The sequence below is a fragment of the Coregonus lavaretus genome, assembly GCF_964263955.1.
Source record: "Coregonus lavaretus genome assembly, chromosome: 29".
NCBI classification, from domain to species: Eukaryota; Metazoa; Chordata; class Actinopteri; order Salmoniformes; family Salmonidae; genus Coregonus; species Coregonus lavaretus.
Genome location: NC_140016.1, coordinates 17,563,639 through 17,587,791, shown reverse-complemented (window position 1 = coordinate 17,587,791; position 24,153 = coordinate 17,563,639). Strand labels below are relative to the sequence as shown.

General features: G+C 43.7%; 2 protein-coding genes across 2 annotated transcripts; one reads left to right on the top strand and one right to left on the bottom strand.

Annotated features, from left to right (window-relative positions):
• Positions 1-3,071: 3,071 nt before the first annotated feature.
• slc34a1a (solute carrier family 34 member 1a) lies at positions 3,072-23,422 on the top strand (the record flags this gene model as incomplete). Its single annotated transcript, XM_084146925.1, has 13 exons — positions 3,072-3,132; positions 3,283-3,471; positions 7,187-7,336; positions 7,697-7,840; positions 8,638-8,749; positions 14,065-14,260; positions 14,659-14,754; positions 15,206-15,330; positions 16,058-16,221; positions 16,589-16,705; positions 22,329-22,453; positions 22,661-22,930; positions 23,123-23,422. 13 exons carry the CDS (start codon positions 3,072-3,074, stop codon positions 23,420-23,422), a joined length of 2,049 nt encoding a protein of 682 aa, XP_084003051.1.
• On the bottom strand, positions 19,623-20,555 carry LOC311104958 (leukotriene B4 receptor 1-like; the record flags this gene model as incomplete). The annotated part of the gene is made up of 1 exon (XM_084146947.1): positions 19,623-20,555. One exon carries the CDS (start codon positions 20,553-20,555, stop codon positions 19,623-19,625), a length of 933 nt encoding a protein of 310 aa, XP_084003073.1.
• Positions 23,423-24,153: the final 731 nt, after the last annotated feature.

The window sequence follows — 24,153 nt, the reverse complement described above, 5'->3', positions numbered from 1 at the left end:
ATCTTCCAAGGGGGTCCTTCCCATCTCCCCTGAGGAGGAATGGAGACACTGAATTCAGTTTCTCTCTTGTTTGTCAGGGGTTATTACTTGTCTGGGTTCAGCAGATCTGGGTGAAAATACTGCTGATACGAAAGTTCTGTGAACAGAGTAATAATTAACGTCCAAAAACCCCCTCTCTCCAGGCCTTTACCCTGGGGAACTTACAGGAGGCCCAGAGTGTTCACTCGCTCACTCTCTTTCTCTCGGTCTCTCTCTGTTCTCTCTCTCTCTCACTCAGAAGAACTTCAGTAGGCCATCTTATTCTTCTCAGTCTTCTCAGGTCAACAGTGGTGTTTGGGAGAAATACATAATAGGTATCCAAGAGTCATAATGTGGAGAAAACATCACCTTGAATTACAGGACAGGCTGTAATGGAGAATATTAGAATATTCCACTCTCACCACTAGGTGTCACATTTCCCCTGCTTTTAGAAGCAAATAACCTGAGTTATTAGTTCAATAGAAAAACCCTCCCAATGCAGTTTCTAATCAACACTCAGAGGGTCTATATTAAATGATGCCCTATTGAACAACCACCTCAGCTCAACCATGACATAAACTAACATGGTACAACATATCAGCCACTATCCTGAATACCTCAGTTTATGATGTGATATTCATGTTCTCAATTGTTGTTATTGATTAATGGTGAGGCCCAATGATGTGACAAGTTAATCAGTAAGACATGTGGTGTCCCTTTTTAAACGTTAAACTCAGTCAGCTGGTATATAATAAGACTGGTATTTCATTTTCCTCATGAACAGTATCTTCTTTGGGGGTAACTTTAGGTGATACACTTCATCAAAGGAACATTAAGCTAAGAGACAAACCAAGGTGAGATCTACTTCATAAGATCTATGTATTGATGTGAGATCTACTTTATAAGATCTATGTAGAGATGTAAGATCTACTTTAAAAGATATATGTAGTGATGTAAGATCTACTTTATAAGAAATATGTAGTGATGTAAGATCTACTTATAAGATCTATGTAGTGATGTAAAATCTACTTTATAAGATCTATGTAGCGATGTAAGATTTAATTTATAAGCTCTATTTAGTGATGTATGATTTACTTTATTAGATCAATGTAGTGATGTAAGATCTACTTTATAAGAACTATGTAGTAATGTAAGATCTACTTTATAAAATCTATGTAGTGATGTGATAGTATCATTTTACGATAAGCCCAAAGGTAAGTCTACAAACTGAGGATAATGATCATCACATTACTTTACCTTGGATGCAACCCGTGTTTTGAAGCTATGCAACATTTATACATTACATGAGTTGCATAGATGATTCAATTATGAATAACTAAAATGTGAATGTATAACTCCATTCCAATGAAAACAAATTGCCTTGTCTTTGGAGAGCTCCCATTAATCATGATGCTTGCTTAATCATATATTATTAATAATTGATTCAAGGGATTTGCTGTGCTTCAAGAAATCCTCACAAGACCTCTCATCTTGGCAAGGTACACCTTGTAGATAGCATTAGAAGGCACCCGCACACACTCGCACGCACGTTCACACTCACACTCACAGTATCTGGTCCCATATTCCTAGCACGCAATTACTACATCAAGCTTGTGACTCTACAAACTTGTTGGATGCATTTGCAGTTCGTTTTGGTTGTGTTTCAGAAGATTCTTTGCCCAATAGAAATGAATGATAAATAATGTATTGTGTCATTTGGAGTAACTTTTATTGTAATAAGACACTTCTACATTAATGTGCATGCCAAGACATGCCAATCTCTCACCATTACCAATAACAGAGGAGGTTAGCATATCTTGGAAGTATGATCTTCGACCCTCTGTAACTTGCTCACTCATCATTATTTATGATGAATTCAAACCGCACAATATTTATTATCTTGGAGAGGTACATCATGTAGGTAGAATTAGAATCCACACACGGACACACACCCGCAGACGTGCGCACACGTTCACACACGTACACACTCACACTCACATAAAGGAATTCAGAGTTGCACTCAGTTCTTTCTGTAGATTTCTATATTAGCCTACTGTAACTCTGTTGGTGCCTGGACGCCTCACACACTCAGAAAACAGCTCAACCAGCAAGATGACACAGAACATCTGAGTGCTACCGTCACTCTAAAATAATTACACAACTCACAGTCACTGAAAAGGTTCTAGGCTTTTAAGAACACATTAGCGGCAACAACTCCGCAGGTGTCCCCAATCCGAAAACCTCTAAGCGATAGCTCAGACATGAAAAAGGCTTTCACCTACAGAGAGAATGAGACAACTTTGAAGGAAGAGAATATAATTTCCGTAGAAAGTGTTGGCTGGCTGTCTGACTACCATAGGTACCAGATATTTAGAGGGGAAACTGAGGAAAGAGATGTTTCTGAGGACTGATGTTTCTGTGGACAGAGACGTTTCTGAGGACAGAGATGTTTCTTTGGACAGAAATGTTTCTGAAGACATTGATGTTTCTGAGGACAGAGATGTTTCTGAGGACATAGATGTTTCTGAGGACGGAGGTGTTCTCTTAATCTGACAAGGCCTTTACTAGTAGTGATGATGTCTACAAGACAAGTTTATCTGAGTACTGCCAGAGAGCAGAGGACTGTTGACCCCTTACTTCAAGGACTGCTGTCAATTAATACAATGTAGCCTGCCTTTGTTCACATTTAATTGGCTGCTATCGTGTCTGTCTCTTTAGCTAGCTGGTAACTTTTTTCATCTTATAGCTAGTGACTAACATTGGCATATTCACATCGCAATAAACGAAGGACTCATATTGCGTTATAGAGGGTTGGCCTTTTTGGGTTTTTATTAAACTGCTCCATCTTGACTTGTAATTGAATGAATGGCATAGAGTGCTCATGTCAGTTGTTTCGGCCCTGCTGCCATTGCCTACAAAGAGGATCACAATGGCTATAGACAGTTTTTGGTATATGTATTTGTTGCTGGGTGTAGCATTTTTAGGTATTTTAAATCGTCAAATAAAAAATAAAAATAAAAAATCTCTCTACAGCCCTATACAGTGAAGTCATCATGTCCTCTCGTCCAATCACAATACTTTCATCCAGCGTGGGACATATGATCAACTGCAACGGTAAATTCCAACAGTGATTTTTTATCATATCAAAAAGTGTGCCCAGTGAATTCAAGGCACTTTGTCAATAAATACAACTCTGACTTTGGCTTCAACCTCGAATTCAGAATTAATTGTTTGAATTCAGTGAAATATAAACTGTGGTTTCAGGGGGACGGACCCATGGCACTCCCCCTTCCCTGCAACCCAAACACCTCCGGGAGGAGGACAGGGAGTCAGGCCTTGGGTCTACTCTGGACCTCATCAGCAGCTGGGAGGGGTACAGCCAGGAGGACGACCCAACCTCACCCACCTCCTCCCCCAAACCAAGGGAAGGGAACAGCCCCCCCAAAGAGCAAGGTACAGCACTCTGAAGTTTCAGAGACATTTTCACCCTGCAAGCTATAATACTATATTTACATCAACACTCCTACAAGAGGAGATACTGTGTAGTGAATGTGGAGGAGAGTCACTGTGATAACCTATTAGTCAGTAATTTCTTATTGTATTTTATTTTATTAGGATCCCAATTAGCCCACACCAATGCCAACAGCTACAGTGCCTTGAAAAAATATTCATCCCCATTGGCATTTTTCCTATATTGTTGCATTAAAACCTGTAATTTAAATGGATTTTATATTTGGAGTTCATGTACATTTTACATTTTAGTCATTTAGCAGACGCTCTTATCCAGAGCGACTTACAGTTAGTGAGTGCATACATATTTATTTATTTTTCATACTGGCCCCCCGTGGGAATCGAACCCACAACCCTGGCGTTGCAAACGCCATGCTCTACCAACTGAGCTACATCCCTGCCGGCCATTCCCTCCCCTACCCTGGACAACGCTGGGCCAATTGTGCGCCGCCCCATGGGTCTCCCGGTCGCGGCCGGCTACGACAGAGCCTGGATGTAATGGACATACACAAAATAGTCCAAATTGGTGAAATGAAATGAAAAAAATTACTTGTTTCAAAAAATTCTACAAAATAAATAACGGAAAAGTGGTGCGTGCATATGTATTCACCCCCTTTGCTATGAAGCCCCTAAATAAGATCTGGTGCAACCAATTACCTTCAGAAGTCACATAATTAGTTAACTAAAGTCCACCTGTGTGCAATCTAAGTGTCACATGATCTGTCACATGATCTCAGTATATATACACCTGTTCTGAAAGGCCCCAGAGTCTGCAACACCACTAAGCAAGGGCCACCATCAAGCAAGCAGCACCATGAGGACCAAGGAGCATTCCAAACAGGTCAGGGACAAAGTTGTGGAGAAGTACAGATCAGGGTTGGGTTATACAAAAATATCCGAAACTTTGAACATCACACGGAGCACCATTAAATCCATTATTAAAAAATTGAAAGAATATGGCACCAAAACAAACCTGTCAAGAGACGGCCGCCCACCAAAACTCACGGACCAGGCAAGGAGGGCATTAATCAGAGAGGCAACAATGAGACCAAAGATAACGCTGAAGGAGCTGCAAAGCTCCACAGCGGAGATTGGAGTATCTGTCCATAGGACCACTTTAAGCCGTACACTCCACAGAGCTGGGCTTTACGGAAGAGTGACCAGAAAAATGCCATTGCTTGAAAAATTAAATAAGCAAACACGTTTGGTGTTCACCAAAAGGCATATGGGAGACTCCCCAAACATATGGAAGGAGGTACTCTGGTCAGATGAGACTAAAATTGAGTTTTTTTGCCAAAAAATATTTGGCAACTTCAAAGTGGTAGGCATGTTTTGTAAATCAAATGATACAAAACTGTTGTGCTGATTAAAGAAGCAATAAAACGGCCCTTCTTGAGACTAGTTGAGTATCTGGAGCATCAGCAATTGTGGGTTCGATTACAGGCTCAAAATGGCCAGAAACAAATAACTTTCTTCTGAATCTCGTCAGTCTATTCTTGTTCTGAGAAATGTAGGTTATTCCATGCGAGAAATTGCCAAGAAACTGAAGATATCGTACAACGCTGTGTACTACTCCCTTCACAGAACAGCTGGCAGCTTCATTAAATAGTACCCGCAAAACACCAGACTCAACGTCAACAGTGAAGAGGTGACTCCGGGATGCTGACCTTCTAGGCAGAGTTGCAAAGAAAAAGCCATATCTCAGACTGGGCAATAATAAGAAAGAAAAGATTAAGATGGCAGTCTGAGACATGGCATCCCGGAGTCGCCTCTTCACTGTTGACGTTGAGACTGGTGTTTTGCGGGTACTATTTAATGAAGCTGCCAGTTGAGGATCTCTGAGGCGCCTGTTTCTCAAACTAGACACTCTAATGTATTTGTCCTCTTGCTCAGTTGTGCACCGGGGCCTCCCACTCCTCTTTCTATTCTGGTTAGAGCCAGTTTGCGCTGTTCTGTGAAGGGAGTAGTACACAGCGTTGTATGAGATCTTCAGTTTCTTGGCAATTTCTCGCATGGAGTAGCCTTCATTTCTCAGAACAAGAATAGACTGACGAGTTTCAGAAGAAAGTTATTTGTTTCTGGACATTTTGAGCCTGTAATCGAACCCACAATTGCTGATGCTCCAGATACTCAACTAGTCTCAAGAAGGCCAGTTTTATTGCTTCTTTAATCAGCACAACAGTTTTCAGCTGTGCTAACATAATTGCAAAAGGGTTTTCTAATGATCAATTAGCCCTTTTAAATGATAAACTTGGATTAGCAAACACAACGTGCCATTGGAACACAGGACTGATGGTTGCTGATAATGGGCCTCTGTACGCCTATGTAGATATTCCATTAAAATCAGCCATTTCCAGCTACAATAACCATTTACAACATTAACAATGTCTACACTGTATTTTGGATCAATTTTATGTTATTTTAATGGACAAAAAAAATGCTTTTCTTTCGAAAAGAAGGACATTTCTAAGTGACCCCAAACTTTTGAACGGTAGTGTACATACATTTAAAAACATGAAAGGAGAAGTTTCCTTTTTTACAAGCAAATCTCAATTTTTTATGTAAATAGCATGTTATAGAAGGGTCCAGACATCTTTTTTTGTGATTTCACGTTTTTGAGAAACTTATACCAAACAGCAAATCACTTACTCGTCCTTTTTGTGTAGTATGGGGGCTCTGAAAAAACATGAACAAGGCTCCAAAAACACACAAATACATCCTTTTAGAAATGGCAAAGCTCTCAGTGAAGTGATGCAGTCCTTTAGATGTTGTACTCATGAAACTGTGTCATTCCGAACTTTATCCGCAATGTTACATTCCATTTTGTACGACTCAAGCTGTTTTATTTTTTTGGTCCGCTTCTTCTTGTTTTTAGCTGATAGGAGTGGAACCCGGTGTGGTCGTCTGCTGCAATTGCCCATCCGTGACAAGGATAGACGAGTTGTGTGTTCCGAGATTCCATTCTGCACACCGCCGTTGTACTGCGCCGTTATTTGTCTGTTTGTGGCTCGCCTGTTAGCTTGCACGATTCTTGCCATTCTCCTTCGACCTCTGAAAAACCCAGGAGCACTCAAAGTCGCTTAGGTCACTCATTTTGCCCATTCTAATGTTCAATCGAACAGTAGCTGAATGCCTCTGCCTGCTTTATATAGCAAGCCACTGCCACCTGACTCACTGTCTGTAGGAGTAATCCATTTTTGTGAACTGGCCACTGAGTGTAAATACTGTATATATATATATATATATATATATATATATAAACTACAACTAAAGTCACAGATGTACACAATTAATAATAAAGAGACAATTAAACTAAAGAATAATAATGTGTGGGTGTGTGTAGAGTGTGTGTTAAGTGTGTGTGTGTGTGTGTGTGTGTGTGTGTGTGTGTGTGTGTGTGTGTGTGTATCTATCAGTTACACGTAAATGTCAGTACATGCACACAAACATTTGGTCACATGGGGGAGAGACGTTGCTTATTTTGTCATTATGTTGTTGCCTTGTCTGGTCAAAGCGATACTGTTTATAAACCAGGACAAATGTTGGTTTGTTCTTCAGGAAGAAACATTGTAATAATGCATTCCTTCTTTCTTCCTATCTTTTTCTTTCTTGTTCTTCGTTCTCCGGTTCTCTGTTGTGTCTCTCTTGTTTTGATCAGCAGCCACCGCAGAACCTGACATGGAGCTCAGTCCCAACAGAGTCAGAGAACTCTTCATCAACTGCTCCAAGATCCCTCTCCTCCTCCTCCTCCTCTTCTTCTTCGTCTGTTCATTAGACACACTAAGTTCAGCGTTCCAGCTGGCTGGGGGTTAGTAGATTACATTCAACTGTCCCTACCAGTTTCATTAGGTAATCAGGGATTTTTTTGTCCTACTATAATTAGTGGATGTGTTGCACTGTCTGTCCTGTCATCCCTGGAAGTGCTTTGTCAGATAAACTGACTCGTGGAACCTGTGGAAACCTGTGGAAACCTGTGGAAACCTGTGGAAACCTGTTGAAACCTGTTGAGTCGATGACAATTACTATTGTATAACTAGACATAATTAAACTGATACTATTGGTACAAACTGATTCATGACATGGTACTCTAAGCTGTGTTTGCTCTAACTCTGAACTAGGTAGAAACCCTGTGTTAAGAGCTGTACATCCTGTATGTGTGTGACTGAAGGTAAGGTAGCGGGGGACATCTTCAAGGATAATGCGGTGCTGTCTAACCCAGTAGCAGGGCTGGTGGTGGGGATACTGGTCACTGTATTGGTCCAGAGCTCCTCCACATCCACCTCCATCATCGTCAGCCTCGTTTCCTCAGGATGTGAGTACTGGGAGAGAGAGATTCTGTGTCTGTGTGTGTGTGTGTTCGTGCAGGCGTGCGTGCGTGTGTGTGCACACATGTTTTTGGGCTTGTGTTTGTCTGTTTGAGGGTGAAAACATGGCTTGTAAATCTGAACTGACTGAATAGGATCAAAGGGACCTTTGACAACAAGATGCTTTTGAATTTGAAACAAAGTGGTGGAGCTCTCTCATCATTGTCAGTGTTTAGTTATGTATAACAGTCTCTGGGGGTGGACTGTCTGCTGCTAATAGGGGTTATCCACAGATATCTCTCATCCACTGTGTGTATGTGACCAGTGGCTACGGTACATCAGTATGCCAGTACTGTCTCTGTCTCAGCAGCCAATCTCAGAGAGGATACCAGGGGAATTATGGGCAATTACTACCGCACAGCTTCCATGGGCCTCCTGTCTGTCTGTGAGCTGTATGTGTGTGTGGGATGGGGGGGGGGGGGGGGGGGGGGGGGCGTGAATGCGCAAAGGGTCATCATCTGCATAATAGGTCCCAGCGATAAAAAAAACCTGTTCTTCATTTAAAAACCTGAGATGCCTCCACTCACCTGCAAATTACCTTCAGTTTTTCCTCCATTAAAAGCATTTTGAAATAGGAAGGGTCAGGTTTGATAATATTTAAGCCCATGCATTACCATAATCATGGTACTTTATGCAGTCTTGGAGAAGAAGTCAAAGTCATTATACAAATATGGGAGGTTGTGTAACTGTGTGTGTGTGTGTGTGTGTGTGTCTCTGTGTGTGTGTGTGTGTTTCCTTCTGACAGTGCTGGAGGTCCGGTCCGCTGTTCCTATCATCATGGGGTCAAATATTGGGACATCGGTCACTAACACCATCGTAGCCATGATGCAGGCGGGGGAGAGGAACGACTTCAAACGGTACAAGAGGAGAGGAGAGGAGAGGAGAGGAGAGGAGAGGAGAGGAGGAGAAGAGAAGAGAAGAGAGGAGAGGAGAGGAGAGGAGAGGAGAGGAGAGGAGAGGAGAGGAGAGGAGAGGAGAGGAGAGAAGCCCATGTCATCGCAATGACCTTTCTGCTCAGAGTTCAAAGTTAAAAACACTTTATTGTCCATTTAGAGTGAAATGGACACTTTCACTAAACCGACTCAATCACATAACTCAGTCACATAACTCAGTCAAATAATGCATAAGGATAGATAGATAGATAGATAGATAGATAGATAGATAGATAGATAGATAGATAGATAGATAGATAGATAGATAGATAGATAACATATTACAACATTAAAAGGGATTAAAAGGGCATATACAATACCAGTGTGGAGCCGGAGAAGACGGCTGCCGTTTTACAGCGCTCTAACCAATTGTACTATTATGTGTGTTTTTCCGTGTTATTTGTAATTTATTTTGTACATAATGTTTCTGCCATTGTCTCTTATAACCAAAAAGAGCTTCTGGATATCAGGACAGCGATTACTCACCTCTTCAACGAGGCGGCCGCGAAGGATATCCTACAGACACCCGACAAGGCCCAAATCCCCGTCATTCGCATGAGGAAGAGATGGAGATATCGTGGACGTAGGTCGGGGTGCCTTGTAAGGGTCCGACGGCGAGCGAGTAAACTGCCTCTCCCATCAATCCTATTAGCCAATCTTCAATCATTTGAGAATAAATGGGATGACCTAAGATTACAGTTATCCTACCAACGGGACATTAAAAACTGTAATATCTTTTTTCACCGAGTCGTGGCTGAACGACGACATGGACAACATACAGCTAGCGGGCTATACGCTACATCAGCAGGATAGAACGGCTGACCCCGGTAAGACAAGGTGTGGCGGTCTGAGTATATTTGTAAACAACAGCTGGTGCACAAAATCAAATACTAAGGAAGTCTCAAGGTTTTGCTCACCTGAGGTAGAGTATCTTATGATAAGCTGTAGACCACACTATTTACCAAGAGAGTTTTCCTCTATATTTTTCATAGCTGTCTATTTACCACCACAAACCAATGCTGGCATTAAGATTGCACTGAATGAGCTGTATAAGGCCATAAGTCAACAGGAAAACACTCATCCAGAGGCAGCGCTCCTACTGGCCAGGGACTTTAATGCAGGGAAACTTAAATCCGTTCTACCTAATTTCTACCAGCATGTTAAATGTGCAACCAGAGGAAAAAAAACTCTAGACCACCTTTACTCCACACACAGAGACGCATACAAAGCTCTCCCTCGCCCTCAATTTGGCAAATCTGACCATAACTATATCCTCCTGATTCCTGCTTATAAGCAAAAACTAAAGCAGGAAGCACCAGTGACTCGGTTAATAAAAAAGTGGTCAGATGACGCAGATGCTAAGCTACAGGACTGTTTTGCTAGCACAGACTGGAACATGTTCCGGGATTCTTCAGATAGCATTGAGGAGTACACCACATCAGTCACTGGCTTCATCAATAAGTGCATTGATGATGTCGTCCCCACAGTGACGTACATACCCCAACCAGAAGCCATGGATTACAGGAAACATCCGCACTGAGCTAAAGGGTAGAGCTGCCGCTTTCAAGGAGCGGGACTCTAACCCGGGCCGCTTATAAGAAATCCCGCTATGCCCTCCTACGAACCATCAAACAGGCAAAGAGTCAATAAAGGACTAAGATTGAATCGTACTACACCGGCTCTGACGCTCGTTGGATGTGGAGCGGAAATGGAAGAAAACTAAACTCCCTACCGACCTGGCATCTTTTCACTCCCTCCTCTCTACATTTTCTTCATCTGTTTCTGCTGCTAAGGCCACTTTCTACCACTCTAAATTCCAAGCATCTGCCTCTAACCCTAGGAAGCTCTTTGCCACATTTTCCTCCCTCCTGAATCCTCCTCCCCCCCCCCCCCTCCTCTCTCTCTGTGGATGACTTCGTCAACCACTTTGAAAAGAAGGTTGACGACATCCGATCCTCGTTTGTTAAGTCTAATAACACTGCTGGTCCTGCTCACACTGCCCTACCCTATGCTTTGACTTCTTTCTCCCCTCTCTCTCCAGATAAAATCCTGCGACTTGTGACTGCAGGCCGCCCAACAACCTGCCCGCTTGACCCCATCCCCTCCTCCCTTCTCCAGACCATCTCCGGTGACCTTCTCCCCTACCTCACCTCGCTGATCAACTCATCCTTGACCGCTGGCCATGTCCCTTCCGTCTTCAAGAGAGCGAGAGTTGCTCCCCTTCTCAAAAAACCAACACTCGACCCCACTGATGTCAACAACTACAGACCAGTATCCCTTCTTTCTTTTCTTTCCAAAACTATTGAGCGTGCCGTCTTTAGCCAACTCTCTTGCTATCTCTCTCAGAATGACCTTCTTGATCCAAACCAATCAGGTTTCAGGACTGGTCATTCAACTGAGACTGCTCTTCTCTGTGTCACGGAGACTCTCCGCACTGCTAAAGCTAACTCTCTCTCTCTGCTCTTGTCCTTCTAGACCTGTCTGCTGCCTTTGATACTGTGAACCATCAGATCCTCCTCTCCACCCTCTCCGAGATGGGCATCTCCGGCGCGGCTCACTCCTGGATTGCGTCCTACCTGACCGGTCGCTCCTACCAAGTGGCGTGGCGGGAAGCTGTCTCCGCACCACGTGCTCTCACAACTGGTGTCCCCCAGGGATCGGTTCTGGGCCCTCTCCTTTTCTCCCTATACACCAAGTCACTTGGCTCTGTCATATCCTCACATGGTCTCTCCTATCATTGCTACGCTGACGATACACAACTAATCTTCTCCTTTCCCCCTTCTGATAACCAGGTGGCGAATCGCATCTCTGCATGTCTGGCAGACATATCAGTATGGATGACGGATCACCACCTCAAGCTGAACCCTGGCAAGACGGAGCTGCTCTTCCTCCCGGGGAAGGACTGCCCGTTCCATGATCTCGCCATCACGGTTGACAACTCCGCTGTGTCCTCCTCCCAGAGTGCGAAGAGCCTAGGCGTGACCCTGGACAACACCCTGTCGTTCTCCGCCAACATCAAGGCGGTGACCCGCTCCTGCAGGTTCATGCTCTACAACATTCGGAGAGTGCGACCCTGCCTTACACAGGAAGCGGCGCAGGTCCTGGTCCAGGCACTTGTCATCTCCCGTCTGGACTACTGCAACTCGCTGTTGGCTGGGCTCCCTGCCTGTGCCATTAAACCCCTACAACTCATCCAGAATGCCGCAGCCCGTCTGGTGTTCAACCTTCCCAAGTTCTCTCACGTCACCCCCCTCCTCCGCACACTCCACTGGCTTCCAGTTGAAGCTCGCATCCGCTACAAGACCATGGTGCTTGCCTATGGAGCAGTGAGGGGAACGGCACCTCTGTACCTTCAGGCTCTGATCAGTCCCTACACCCAAACGAGGACATTGCGTTCATCCACCTCTGGCCTGCTGGCTCCCCTTCCTCTGCGGAAGCATAGCTCCCGCTCAGCCCAGTCAAAACTGTTCGCTGCTCTGGCACCCCAATGGTGGAACAAGCTCCCTCACGACGCCAGGACAGCGGAGTCACTCACCACCTTCCGGAGACATTTGAAACCCCACCTCTTTAAGGAATACCTGGGATAGGATAAAGTATTCCTTCTAACCCCCCCCCCCCCCCCCCCCCCCCAAATTGTAAAGTGGTTATCCCACTGGCTATAGGGTGAACGCACCAATTTGTGAGTCGCTCTGGCTAAGAGCGTCTGCTAAATGACGTTAATGTGCCCTTGAGCAAGGCACTTAACCCTAATTGCTCCTGTAAGTCGCTCTGGTTAAGAGCGTCTGCTAAATGACTAAAATGTAAATGTATGTGGCAGGGCTTGAAAACTATTACAGACTACAAAGGGAAGCTCATCACTAAGCTAAGGATCCTGGGACTAAACACCTCCCTCTGCAACTGGATCCTGGACTTCCTGACGGGCCGCCCCCAGGTGGTAAGGGTAGGTAACAACACATCTGCCACACTGATCATCAACACAGGGGCCCCTCAGGGGTGCGTGCTCAGTCCCCTCCTGTACTCCCTGTTCACCCATGACTGCATGGCCAGGCACGACTCCAACACCATCATTAAGTTTGCCAACGACACAACAGTGGTAGGCCTGATCACCGACAACGATGAGACAGCCCATAGGGAGGAGGTCAGAGACCTGGCCGTGTGGTGCCAGGATAGTAACCTCTCCCTCAACGTGACCAAGACAAAGGAGATGATTGTGGACTACAGGAAAAAAAAAGAGGACTGAGCACGCCCCCATTCTCATCGACGGGGCTGTAGTGGAACAGGTTGAGAGCTTCAAGTTCCTTGGTGTCCACATCACCAACAAACTATCATGGTCCAAACACACCAAGATAGTCATGAAGAGGGCACGACAAAGCCTATTCCCCCTCAGGAGACTGAAAAGATTTGGCATGGGTCCTCAGATCCTCAAAAAATTCTACAGCTGCACCATCGAGAGCATCCTGACTGGTTGCATCACCGCCTGGTATGGCAACTGCTTGGCCTCCAACCGCAAGGCACTACAGAGGGTAGTGCGTACGGCCCAGTACATCACTGGGGCCAAGCTTCCTGCCACCCAGGACCTCTATACCAGGCGGTGTCAGAGGAAGGCCCTCAAAATTGTCAGACTCCGGCCACCCTAGTCAAAGACTGTTCTCTCTGCTACCGCACGGCAAGCGGTACCGGAGTGCCAAGTCTAGGTCCAAAATACTTCTCAACAGCTTCTACCCCCAAGCCATAAGACTCCTGAACAGCTAATCATGGCTACCCGGACTATTTGCACTGCCCCCCACCCCATCTTTTTACGCTGCTGCTACTCTGTTAATTATTTATGCATAGTCACTTTAACTCTACCCACATGTACATATTACTTCAACTACCTTAACTAGCCAGTGCCCCCGCACATTGACTCTGCACTGTTACCCCCCTGTATATATAGCCTCCCTACTGTTATTTTATTTTACTTCTGCTCTTTTTTTCTCAACACTTTTTTGTTGTTGTTTTATTTTACTTTTTTAATTAAAAATAAATGCACTGTTGGTTAAGGGCTGTAAGTAAGCATTTCACTGTAATGTCTGCACCTGTTGTATTCGGCGCATGTGGCCAATACAATTTTATTTTATTTGATTTGATTTATTATTAAAAGTAATCAGTACAAGTACCCATAACACCGCTAAGGTACATTATTGGAGGAGATCAAACACACAATTAACCAACCAACAACTGGGCTCTGTCTCTGTGTTCAGGGCTTTTGCTGGGGCTACCATCCACGACTGTTTCAACTGGCTGTCTGTGCTGGTGCTGCTGCCGATGGAGGTGGCTACAGGGCTGATGACCCACCTGGCCCACATCGTGGTCAGCAGTTTCAACATCCAGACTGGAGAGGACGCCCCCGAGCTACTGAAGGTCATCACCGAACCAGTCACTAAACTCATCATACAGGTATGAACCAGTCATTAAACTCATCATACAATATAAAAAAAAACACCTGAATGAATACCTGTCATAAACATGTTGGCTGGGCTCCCCCTGTTGGCTGTGCGCTCCGCTTATGCCATCAAACCCCTGCAACTTATCCAGAATGTTGCTTCCTGCATGGTGTTCAACTTTCCCAAGTTCTCCCATGTCACCCTGCTCCTCCGCACACTCTACTGGCTTCCAGTCGAAGCGAGCATCCACTACAAAAATCTACTTACTATGACTATGATATGTGGTTGTCCCACCTAGCTATCTTAAGATGAATGCACAAATTGTAAATTGCTCTGGATTAGAATGTCTGCTAAATGACTATAATAAAATAAGATCAAGTAAACATCCATTCTCTCTCCTGTCTCCGTCAGTTGGATAGGCGTGTTATCACCGGCATCGCCATGGGAGATGAGAGCATGAGGAACAGGAGCCTGGTGAAGGAGTGGTGCCACACCGGTCTAGTTACGGTAAAGACCCTCAACACCGTCACTGTCTCAACACCGTCACTGTCTCAACACTGTGACTGTCTCAACACCGTCACTGTCTCAACACCGTCACCTCACCACTGTCATCGTTGTCATCATTGTCACCCCCAGACCCTCTGCCTCACCACATCACGGTCTCAACACCGTCATGGCCAGCACCGTCACCATTATCATGACTGTCACCACCGTCACTCTAGAGCCTGTAACCCCCACCAGCTGTTAAGGCTTTGGTGCAATAAGCTCTGTCTCTGATGAGACTTGCTCTGTCACTATTACAATGATTTATGAATATACTGTCTGTGAATGATAAGAAAAAAGGCATATTGTTTGCTATGTTCATCTTCTCTCTACCTCGCACTCTCTCTCCTATCTATCTATCTTCATATGCTTCTAAACTCTCTCCCTTTCTCTTTCCCATCTGTCCACTCTTCAGTCCTCTGTGAATGTCAGCATCACTGGTCCTGTCAACTGTAGCTCCGCCCACCTCTGCTGGCAGGAAGGTGACATCACCTGGACCACTCAGAATCTCACCTCCGAGGTTAACATCCAGAAATGTAAGTCCAACATAAACTGACATACAGTACAATGACATATACGACTGTTTTATAAACCATTTTTGACATCACACTTATTTTAATTATTATTTAATCAGAGGTTATTAGATTATTTTTGGATTTGTGTTTAGATTTGGATTTATTTATAATTAATTTTCATTGTTTTAGCAGAATAAGAACTCTATACAGATGTAGGATCTTAATTTGAGCCAGTTTGCTGCAGCAGGACACGATTCCTGCAGCAACAAGACATTTGAATTATTATGTGGAATATAATTAATGAAAACATTTTGTAGGGGTTAATAAATTTGACATTTTAAAGTTGAAATTACAAACTTTGGAAGCATTTTTAAACCTTGAATGCACTACAAGTTTGCATTTCCTGCTGTGCAGGAAAAGTCTCAGCAACAAAAGAGTGATCAAATTAAGATCCTGCATCTGTATAGTGAAAATAATATAAGCCATTTAGCAGACGATTATATCCAAAACGACTCAGTTTTTTACATATGGGTGGTCCTGGGAATCAAAACCACTATTCTGGCATTGCAAGGGCCATGCCCTACCAACTGAGCTACAGAGGACCACATTCTTGTGTTTAATTTTTTCGAGGTTATTAGATTATTTTTAGATTTGGGTTTAGATTTGGATTTATTCATAGTTAATTTTCATTGTTTTAGCAGAATAAGAACTTTATACAGATGTAGGATCTTAACCTGGTTTCCCCCAGGTAGGCATCTGTTTGCTGATGCCCATCTGTCAGACCTGGCGGTAGGGCTGATCCTCCTGGCCGGCTCCCTGGCCCTGCTCTGCACCTGCCTGGTGCTCCTGGTCAAGCTGCTCAACTCCCTCCTCCAAGGTCAAGTGGCAAAGGTCATCCAGAAGGTCATCAACACAGGTAGGCGCCGGCCGGAGATAGATTGCAAGATTTTGACTTACAATATATGAGAATGTCAAGTCTGAGCGTACTAAATATCATCTCCACTAGCAATACATTTTAGACGGACAAGACAGACAGACGGACAGACAGACATGCAGATGGACGGACAGATGGACATGCAGACAGACAGACAGACAGACTGACATGCAAATGTCCAGACGGCCAGACGAACAGACAGACGGACAGACCTAATCAGGGTCGCTACTAGTTACCACAGCAACAAAGTCATAGTTATGTCTAAACCCTGCCTAATTATGAAATCCACTGGGAAGATTTTCAGACAGACAAACCTCATCAGGATCTTGCTCTAACCATTTTCATTTAGACTTGCCGTATCCGTTTGGCTGGCTGGCGGGCTACCTGGCCATGTTTGTGGGAGCAGGGATGACATTCGTAGTCCAGAGCAGCTCTGTGTTCACCTCTGCACTGACACCACTTATAGGTGAGTGACTTCTGGCTAGGGGAACATCTACCTAGCCCATTCTGACTTCTGGCTAGGGGAACATCTACCTACTCCATTCTGACTTCTGGCTAGGGGAACATCTACAGTTGAAGTCGATAGTTTACATAAACCTTAGCCAAATACATTTAAACTCTGTTTTTCACAATTCCTAACATTTAATCCTAGTAAAAATTCCCTGTTTTAGGTCAGTTAGGAACACCACTTTATTTTAAGAATGTGAAAGGTCAGAATAATAGTAGAGAGAATGATTTATTTCAGCTTTTATTTCTTTCATCACATTCCCAGTGGATCAGAAGTTTACATACACTCAATTCGTAGTTCGTTGCTGTTATGTGAATTATTTAACAAACTATTTCAGTTTCTCTGTGCGTCTCCCAAAAGGTTGTAAGTCTTTTGGGATTTAAGTAATGGCCAGAGTCCCAGTCTGCATAGTCAGAGATATTTATTCATTGAGAATTCTGCCATCACAATTTCAGAGTCCATCTTTTATACTCATACGTCATACAAAAAGAAATCCCTTCCCTCTGTAGGCGGGCTGTAGTTTTCCACTCTAAAACTGCTCTACTGACCTTCAGTTCACACACATATACACACATGCATACACACATACATACACACACACACACACATATCCTACTCCCTGCTTTACTCAGTTATTGCCGTTCTCACAATATTCTGCACCATGTTTTCATAACAGTTTCTCCCCTCCCTAAATTGGGAGGCCTCTTTATCTTAGTTTCTCAGTTGTCTTTGTTGTCTGGCCTAACTCTTACTCAAATTGCTAAATAGTGGCTCAATGCCATAGCCTTTACTGGTCCTACACTCACACATTTCTAACACATTATACACAGTTTCAGGGTGTAATAATTAGTCATTAATAATTAATCTATCAGTTGCATTGCCTTTAAATTGAATATTGGAATGTATTTGCAAATACATTTGGAAAGTATTGGCATGTATTTACAACTACTTCTAATGTAAGTAGTTGGCTGTGTATTTGAAAATACTAAAATACACAGAAAATAAGGATATCAAATACTTAAATAATAATGTATTTAAACTCATTAATATATTAAACTTTTGAAATTACCAATGAGTGGCTCAAATTCTACAAGATTGTGGCTTTGGGATGAGTGGTGACTACTGGTGGATACTGGCTGGGTGTTTTGTGAGGCAAAGGCATAGAGGAATGGATCCACACAGCTGTCGATGAAGGTCAGTGCTCCAACAAAGTTGAAACTGGCTTCACAAAACTCTAGTAGAGCCTTATCGTTGACCAAGATGGCCGCCACTCCCAGCAGGATAATGACGTGGAGAGGAGTCCATAGGACAAAGAAAGTCACAACAGTGCTGCTAACTAGCTTGGTCATCCTGGGGTTTTCATTAAGGTGTTCTTAATGTTTGATATAATAATATAATAATAATATGATATGCCATTTAGCAGACGCTTTTATCCAAAGCGACTTACAGTCATGCGTGCATACATTTTTGTGTATGGGTGGTCCCGGGGATCGAACCCACTACCTTGGCGTTACAAGCGCCGTGCTCTACCAGCTTGTACATATATATATATGTATACTCATATACTCAGCGTACATGAGTACATGATGATCGATGCTTGACTGCTGTTTGACAAATAATATTATCCCTCTTATCCATAATAATCTCATCATGTAGACTAGCCTACCCGCACTGTATCATGTAGACTAGCCTACCCGCACTGTATCATGTAGACTAGCCTACCCACACTGTATCTGTGGACTAGCCTACCCACACTATATCATGTAGACTAGCCTACCCGCACTGTATCATGTAGACTAGCCTACCCACACTGTATCATGTAGACTAGCCTACCCGCACTGTATCATGTAGACTAGCCTACCCGCACAGTATCATGTAGACTAGCCTACCCGCACTGTATCATGTAGACTGGCCTACCCGCACAGTATCATGTAGACTAGCCTACCCACACTGTATAATGTAGACTAGCCTACCCGCACTGTATCATGTAGACTAGCCTACCCACACTGTAAAATGTAGACTAGCCTACCCGCACTGTATCATGTAGACTAGCCTACCCGCACTGTATCATGTAGACTAGCCTACCCACACTGTATCATGTAGACTAGCCTGTATCTGTATCTGTATCTGTTGACACTAGAGTGCACGTTCCAAGACCAGAGTAGGCAACAGTTTTTGTGACAAAACTATTAATAGTGGAAAATGCGATGGAAACACATTGAACTTCAAATTTGTTTATTAGTACATGTAAACTTAAATGAAAAATTGCTTTTTATGTGCACTACGTCATTATTCACAAGTCCGTTTGGTGGAAACACACCATTGTTTGGAAAATTCACATATTTTCTCAGGATTTTAGAATATTCGCATTAAAATCTGTTGCCAATTGGTTGGAAACCTAGCTATTGAGACTAACTGACTGGTCGACTGGTTCTACGTAACAGGCTTTCAGTATGCAGTACAGTTTCCATCTGTCACGGGATGTCACAGTACTCTGAAGACCTGTTTTTCTGTCCAGTGAATTTGCTATCCAAATATAGTCTTAGTGAGTTGGTAGTTACGGAAAGGCCCTGGTTAGATGTTGTGTGTCAGTGAGACTTTGCATGGGCCCTTTGAATATACTGAACTGTTTATGTGAAACCACAGATGACGATGTGTTTATCTTAAATTATCTGGAGAATCTTGTATAACCAAGCAGCCTATGAATTTGTTCCAGTTCAATACTCAAATACACAGAAAATAAGTATATCACATACAGATACTTAAATAATCATGAAGTCATAAAGTAAAACAACATATTACACTGTTGAAATGACCAATGATTGGCTGGCAATCTTACAAGATCGTGGCATTGGGATCAATGATGACTACTGAGTCACCCTGGAGTTGGCACACTGTTCTCTGGCTGTCTGGTGTTTCTAGAGGCAAAGGCGTAGAGGAATGGATCCAAGCAGCTGTTGATGTAGGTCAGAGATCCAACAATTTCCCAATTGGCTTTCCAGAACCCTCTCAGAGCCTTATTCTTAGCCAAGATGGCCACCACTCCCAGCACATTCATTATATGGTGAGGAGTCCATAGAACTTTGAAGGTCCCAACGATGAGGCTCACTAATCTGGTCATCCTGGGGCTCCTAAAGAAAGCTGTTTGATTCACCATTCTGTGGAGGCAAGTATAAGCAGTGGCCATCATGGAGAAGGGAACTACAAATCCCAGGACAGTCTCTAGAAGCAGCACTGCCACGTTCTGATCATCTGATGCGAAAACATACTCACACTGAACCTGTCCACTTTCATCTTGCTTCAACTTGCGCAACACCACTGATTTAGGGATAGCCAGGACCCCGGCTATCCCCCACACGACAACCAGCAGCCCCCTCTCCTTTGCCACTCCCAGTCTGCCCCAAGTCTGTGGAAAGAGGACCTGCAGGTAATGCTGGATGCTCAGTAGAGTAACAGACAGCAGGCTGGTGTAGGCGCTACAGTAGGCCAGGTAGATAAAGACATAACAAGCCACCAGGCCTAGCACCCAGTTGAAGAAAATGCTGTAGATCCACATAGGTAGGGTGATGAGGCAAGACAAGTCAGATACAGCCAAGTTCAACATCAGTCTCCGGCTCAAACTGGATAGATTTTGGTTTAGATGAAGTTTGAACATCACTGCGATGTTCCCTGGAACTCCGATTAGGAAGCAGAGAGACAAGACCACGCTAGAGGCTAGATTTACACGGTTCCAGGAGAAGGCTGGAGGACTGAGGAAGAAGGCATTGGAGGTGGAGTAGTTTAAGGTGGACAAGTTAAGGTCCTCCATTTCTAGCAGTGAGACAAACGGACTGGTCTACTGGCACGAAGTCAGTTCGTGTTCAGACCTCTGCTCTACCAGAGGTGGGACTGAGTTAATGACATCAGATAGAGGAGGGACAGTTTTGGAATAGCTGGTTTTCTGTCATGTGAATATTTCCTATTCAAGTAGAGTCTCAGTGAAGTGGTGGTTTGGGAAAAGCCCTGGTTGGATATGAATTTGCATGGGCCATCTGAATATACTGAACTCATGAAACCACTGATTATCTTGTTTGTCAGTTCATCTTGAATTATCTAGAGTCAGAATCTTGGACAACCAATGGACAGTAAGGTGGGTTCCTATTCTAACATGAAACATGTTGGGTGGATGAGTGTTGTTATACATGTTCAGATGATGGGCTACACATTGGTGGTTTAAGCCAGTGGTTCTCAAACTGTACCAGTATCACCAACAAGTACCTTCTCATATGCAGTTTACCAGTAAGCCTATGGTCTCATGAGTCTTCTCAAGTACTCCGGGTTGAGAACCACTGGTGTTGTTGTCTTTACATCCTGCAGGTCTGGTGTCTGATTGGAGGTTAACTTTACAGTAATGCTATTGGTCAACAACTCAGATTTTGAATCCAAACAGTCAGATGTTATAAAGGGATCTCAGATTCATGGTCTCTTTCTCTTTGTTCCTGACCTGCGCTGGTGAGATACACTCTCTCTTTCTTTCTCTCTCCATCCCAGGGACTCTTGGTGCATGACCTTTCAGGCTATGCCTTCTCTCTCTCCCTCAATGATGATGCCTAGAATAATGCCTTGTAATGCTTGCTAATGCTTTGTAACTTAAGCTTATGCCTTGTATGTGATTTCATTCATTTTACAATGATACTAAATCTCTGACTTTGATATAGACAATTCTCATTCCTTCCTTGATAATCCATTCCTGTAGCTCTTTAAAGCTGCAATATGTAACTTTTTGGGCAACCGACCAAACTCACATATAAATGTGAGTTATAGATCTGTCATTCTCATTGAAAGCAAGTATAAGAAGCGGTAGATATAATATGTGCACTATTTCAATGCCTTCCATGCTTATATTTCATTTTTACTTTCGGTTTTGTTCACCAGCCTAAGAAAGCTGAAAATACAATATTTTGGGTTAATGAAAATATATTTCACAGCAGTTTAGATGGTACAGTGATTCTTTACACTATACTTGCTTGTTTTGTCACATAAACTGAAGGCTGCTTGGTTTAGTAACCAGGAAATGGCGGAGTGATTTCTGCATAGTGCACCTTTAAGAGTATTGGTTGCATATTCCTATTCATCCGTTATCTTTATGGAGTCAGATATACCTTTTAATAGACTGTCCATTAATTTCATAGACTTATTATGGGTCTCATGTAAGGAGTATATGAAATACACATACTGTATCAAATATTACCCCACGACAATGTAAGGGCTGAGTTAACCTCTCTAAAAATATTACCCCACTACAATGTAAGGGCTGAGTTAACCTCTCTAAAAATATTACCCCACTACAATGTAAGGGGTGAGTTAACCTCTCTAAAAATATTACCCCACTACAATGTAAGGGGTGAGTTAACCTCTCTAAAAATATTACCCCACTACAATGTAAGGGGTGAGTTAACCTCTCTACAAATATTACCCCACTACAATGTAAGGGGTGAGTTAGCCCCTCTACAAAGTAATTAGCAAATCGCTATCATCATACAGCAGACACGCTCCTCTGTGTGTCACATGAATGGTGATGAACCCTTCTCCTGGTTTGCAGGTATTGGTGTAATCAGTCTGGAGAGGGCCTATCCACTGACTCTGGGCTCCAACATCGGCACCACAACCACAGCCCTGCTGGCAGCCCTGGCCAGCCCTGGCGACAAACTGGCTGCTGCCATTCAGGTACAGACAGTTTGGCAATCACTTATTTAGCAAAAGGCTTTATTCAGAGCGACTTACATTCAAATAAAGAAGCTGAGCAACAGCAAAAAGATTCCTTTCAAGTAAAGCCCTTTTTGAAGGAAATTGTTTCCCCCAATGTCCACCTAATACCGTCCATCTTGTCTTTCCTCTCAAATGTCCACCTAATACCGTCCATCTTGTCTCCAGATTGCTCTGTGTCACTTCTTCTTTAACATCATGGGCATCCTGCTGTGGTACCCCATCCCTGTGACTCGTGTCCCCATCCGCATGGCTCGTGCCCTGGGTGAACGCACCGCCAAGTACCGCTGGTTCGCTGTCCTCTACCTCCTAGTCTGCTTCCTGCTCCTCCCGTCCCTGGTCCTAGGCCTCTCATTGGCTGGCTGGAGAGTGATGTTGGGAGTGGGCGCACCATTTGTGGGTGTGACTGTTTTCATTGCCTTGGTGAACCTGATGCAGGTGGGTTAGAAATACTGTAATCAGCCATTCTTGGAGAACATTGGAAGTCGAATTGATGATGGAGGCTGTACGTTTCTATGAAGACATTTTCTACTCAACTTCCATTCTCTTCCAAGAGTGGTTGAATAGTTCAGATGTTTCAAATTTGATTGGTCTATGGTTGGTTGGTAACAACATTTCTCTGTGCTGCAGGCTCACAGCCCTGGCCACCTTCCCACCCGTCTCCAGAGCTGGGACTTCCTGCCTCGCTGGATGCGCTCCCTCAAGCCCCTTGACAGGGTCATCACCAAGGCAACTGGCTGCTGCAGCTCTGGCCATGCAACCGGAGACGACGCGGTAACGACCCCTGCTGACCCCAAGGTTGTAGCCGCCCAGAGGAAGGCTGAACTGGTGTATGATAACCCCGTTCTTGAATACCTGGATGAGACGAAGCCAGGCGTACCTGTGTTTAAATTGAAGGGTCTGGAGAGGTGCAACAGTACACCCCTCTAATGGAGATGGGTTTGGGTCTGACATGGAAAAGGGTTGGTTTAATATTTTCTATATAATCTCAGGAGTGCACTGCTCTGGGCCTCAAGGGCCACAGAGTGTTCTGGTCCTTGCCTTATAACCTACAATTGATTTCTGCCAGCTGTGTAGTCTCTCAATAGCCAATCAATGACATATATTGATCAATTAAATGCCTGGGAGATGTACTGTACAGTACAAAGCCCAGAAGGAGAACTTATAGTCTTTCAGGATTGGAGTTGTTCAACCTCTTCTGTGGATATGTGTTATTATCATAGCGAACCAGTCTGGATCCAGTAGTCTAGGTTGAAGATGACAGAGGTTAAGACAACAGATTCTAATATCCCATAACTCTTTGCAAAAATGGGACCAGCTATGCTAGTTAGCAACAGTGCTGGTCCAATGAATTTGTTTATTTTCTAACGCTGCCGCATGGAATTATTCCATTGTCCTAACCAGTATATTTTCGACCTAGCCAGTATCTAGTTCCCTAAGTGGGGATGGGATGAATAAACACACAAAGACATCACAACGGAGTCAAAGAGGGCTCACTTCACAAATAATCTAAACCAGATGGGCGTATATGAAATGAATGTGTACTGTATGTCACTGTGTGGGTTAGAATGTTCATCGTAGGTATGTTTTTATAAGTCTGTGTAAAACTGTCTGTTTGTGGGTTTGCTTATGTGTTAGTCATACAACCGTGTACCTACTGT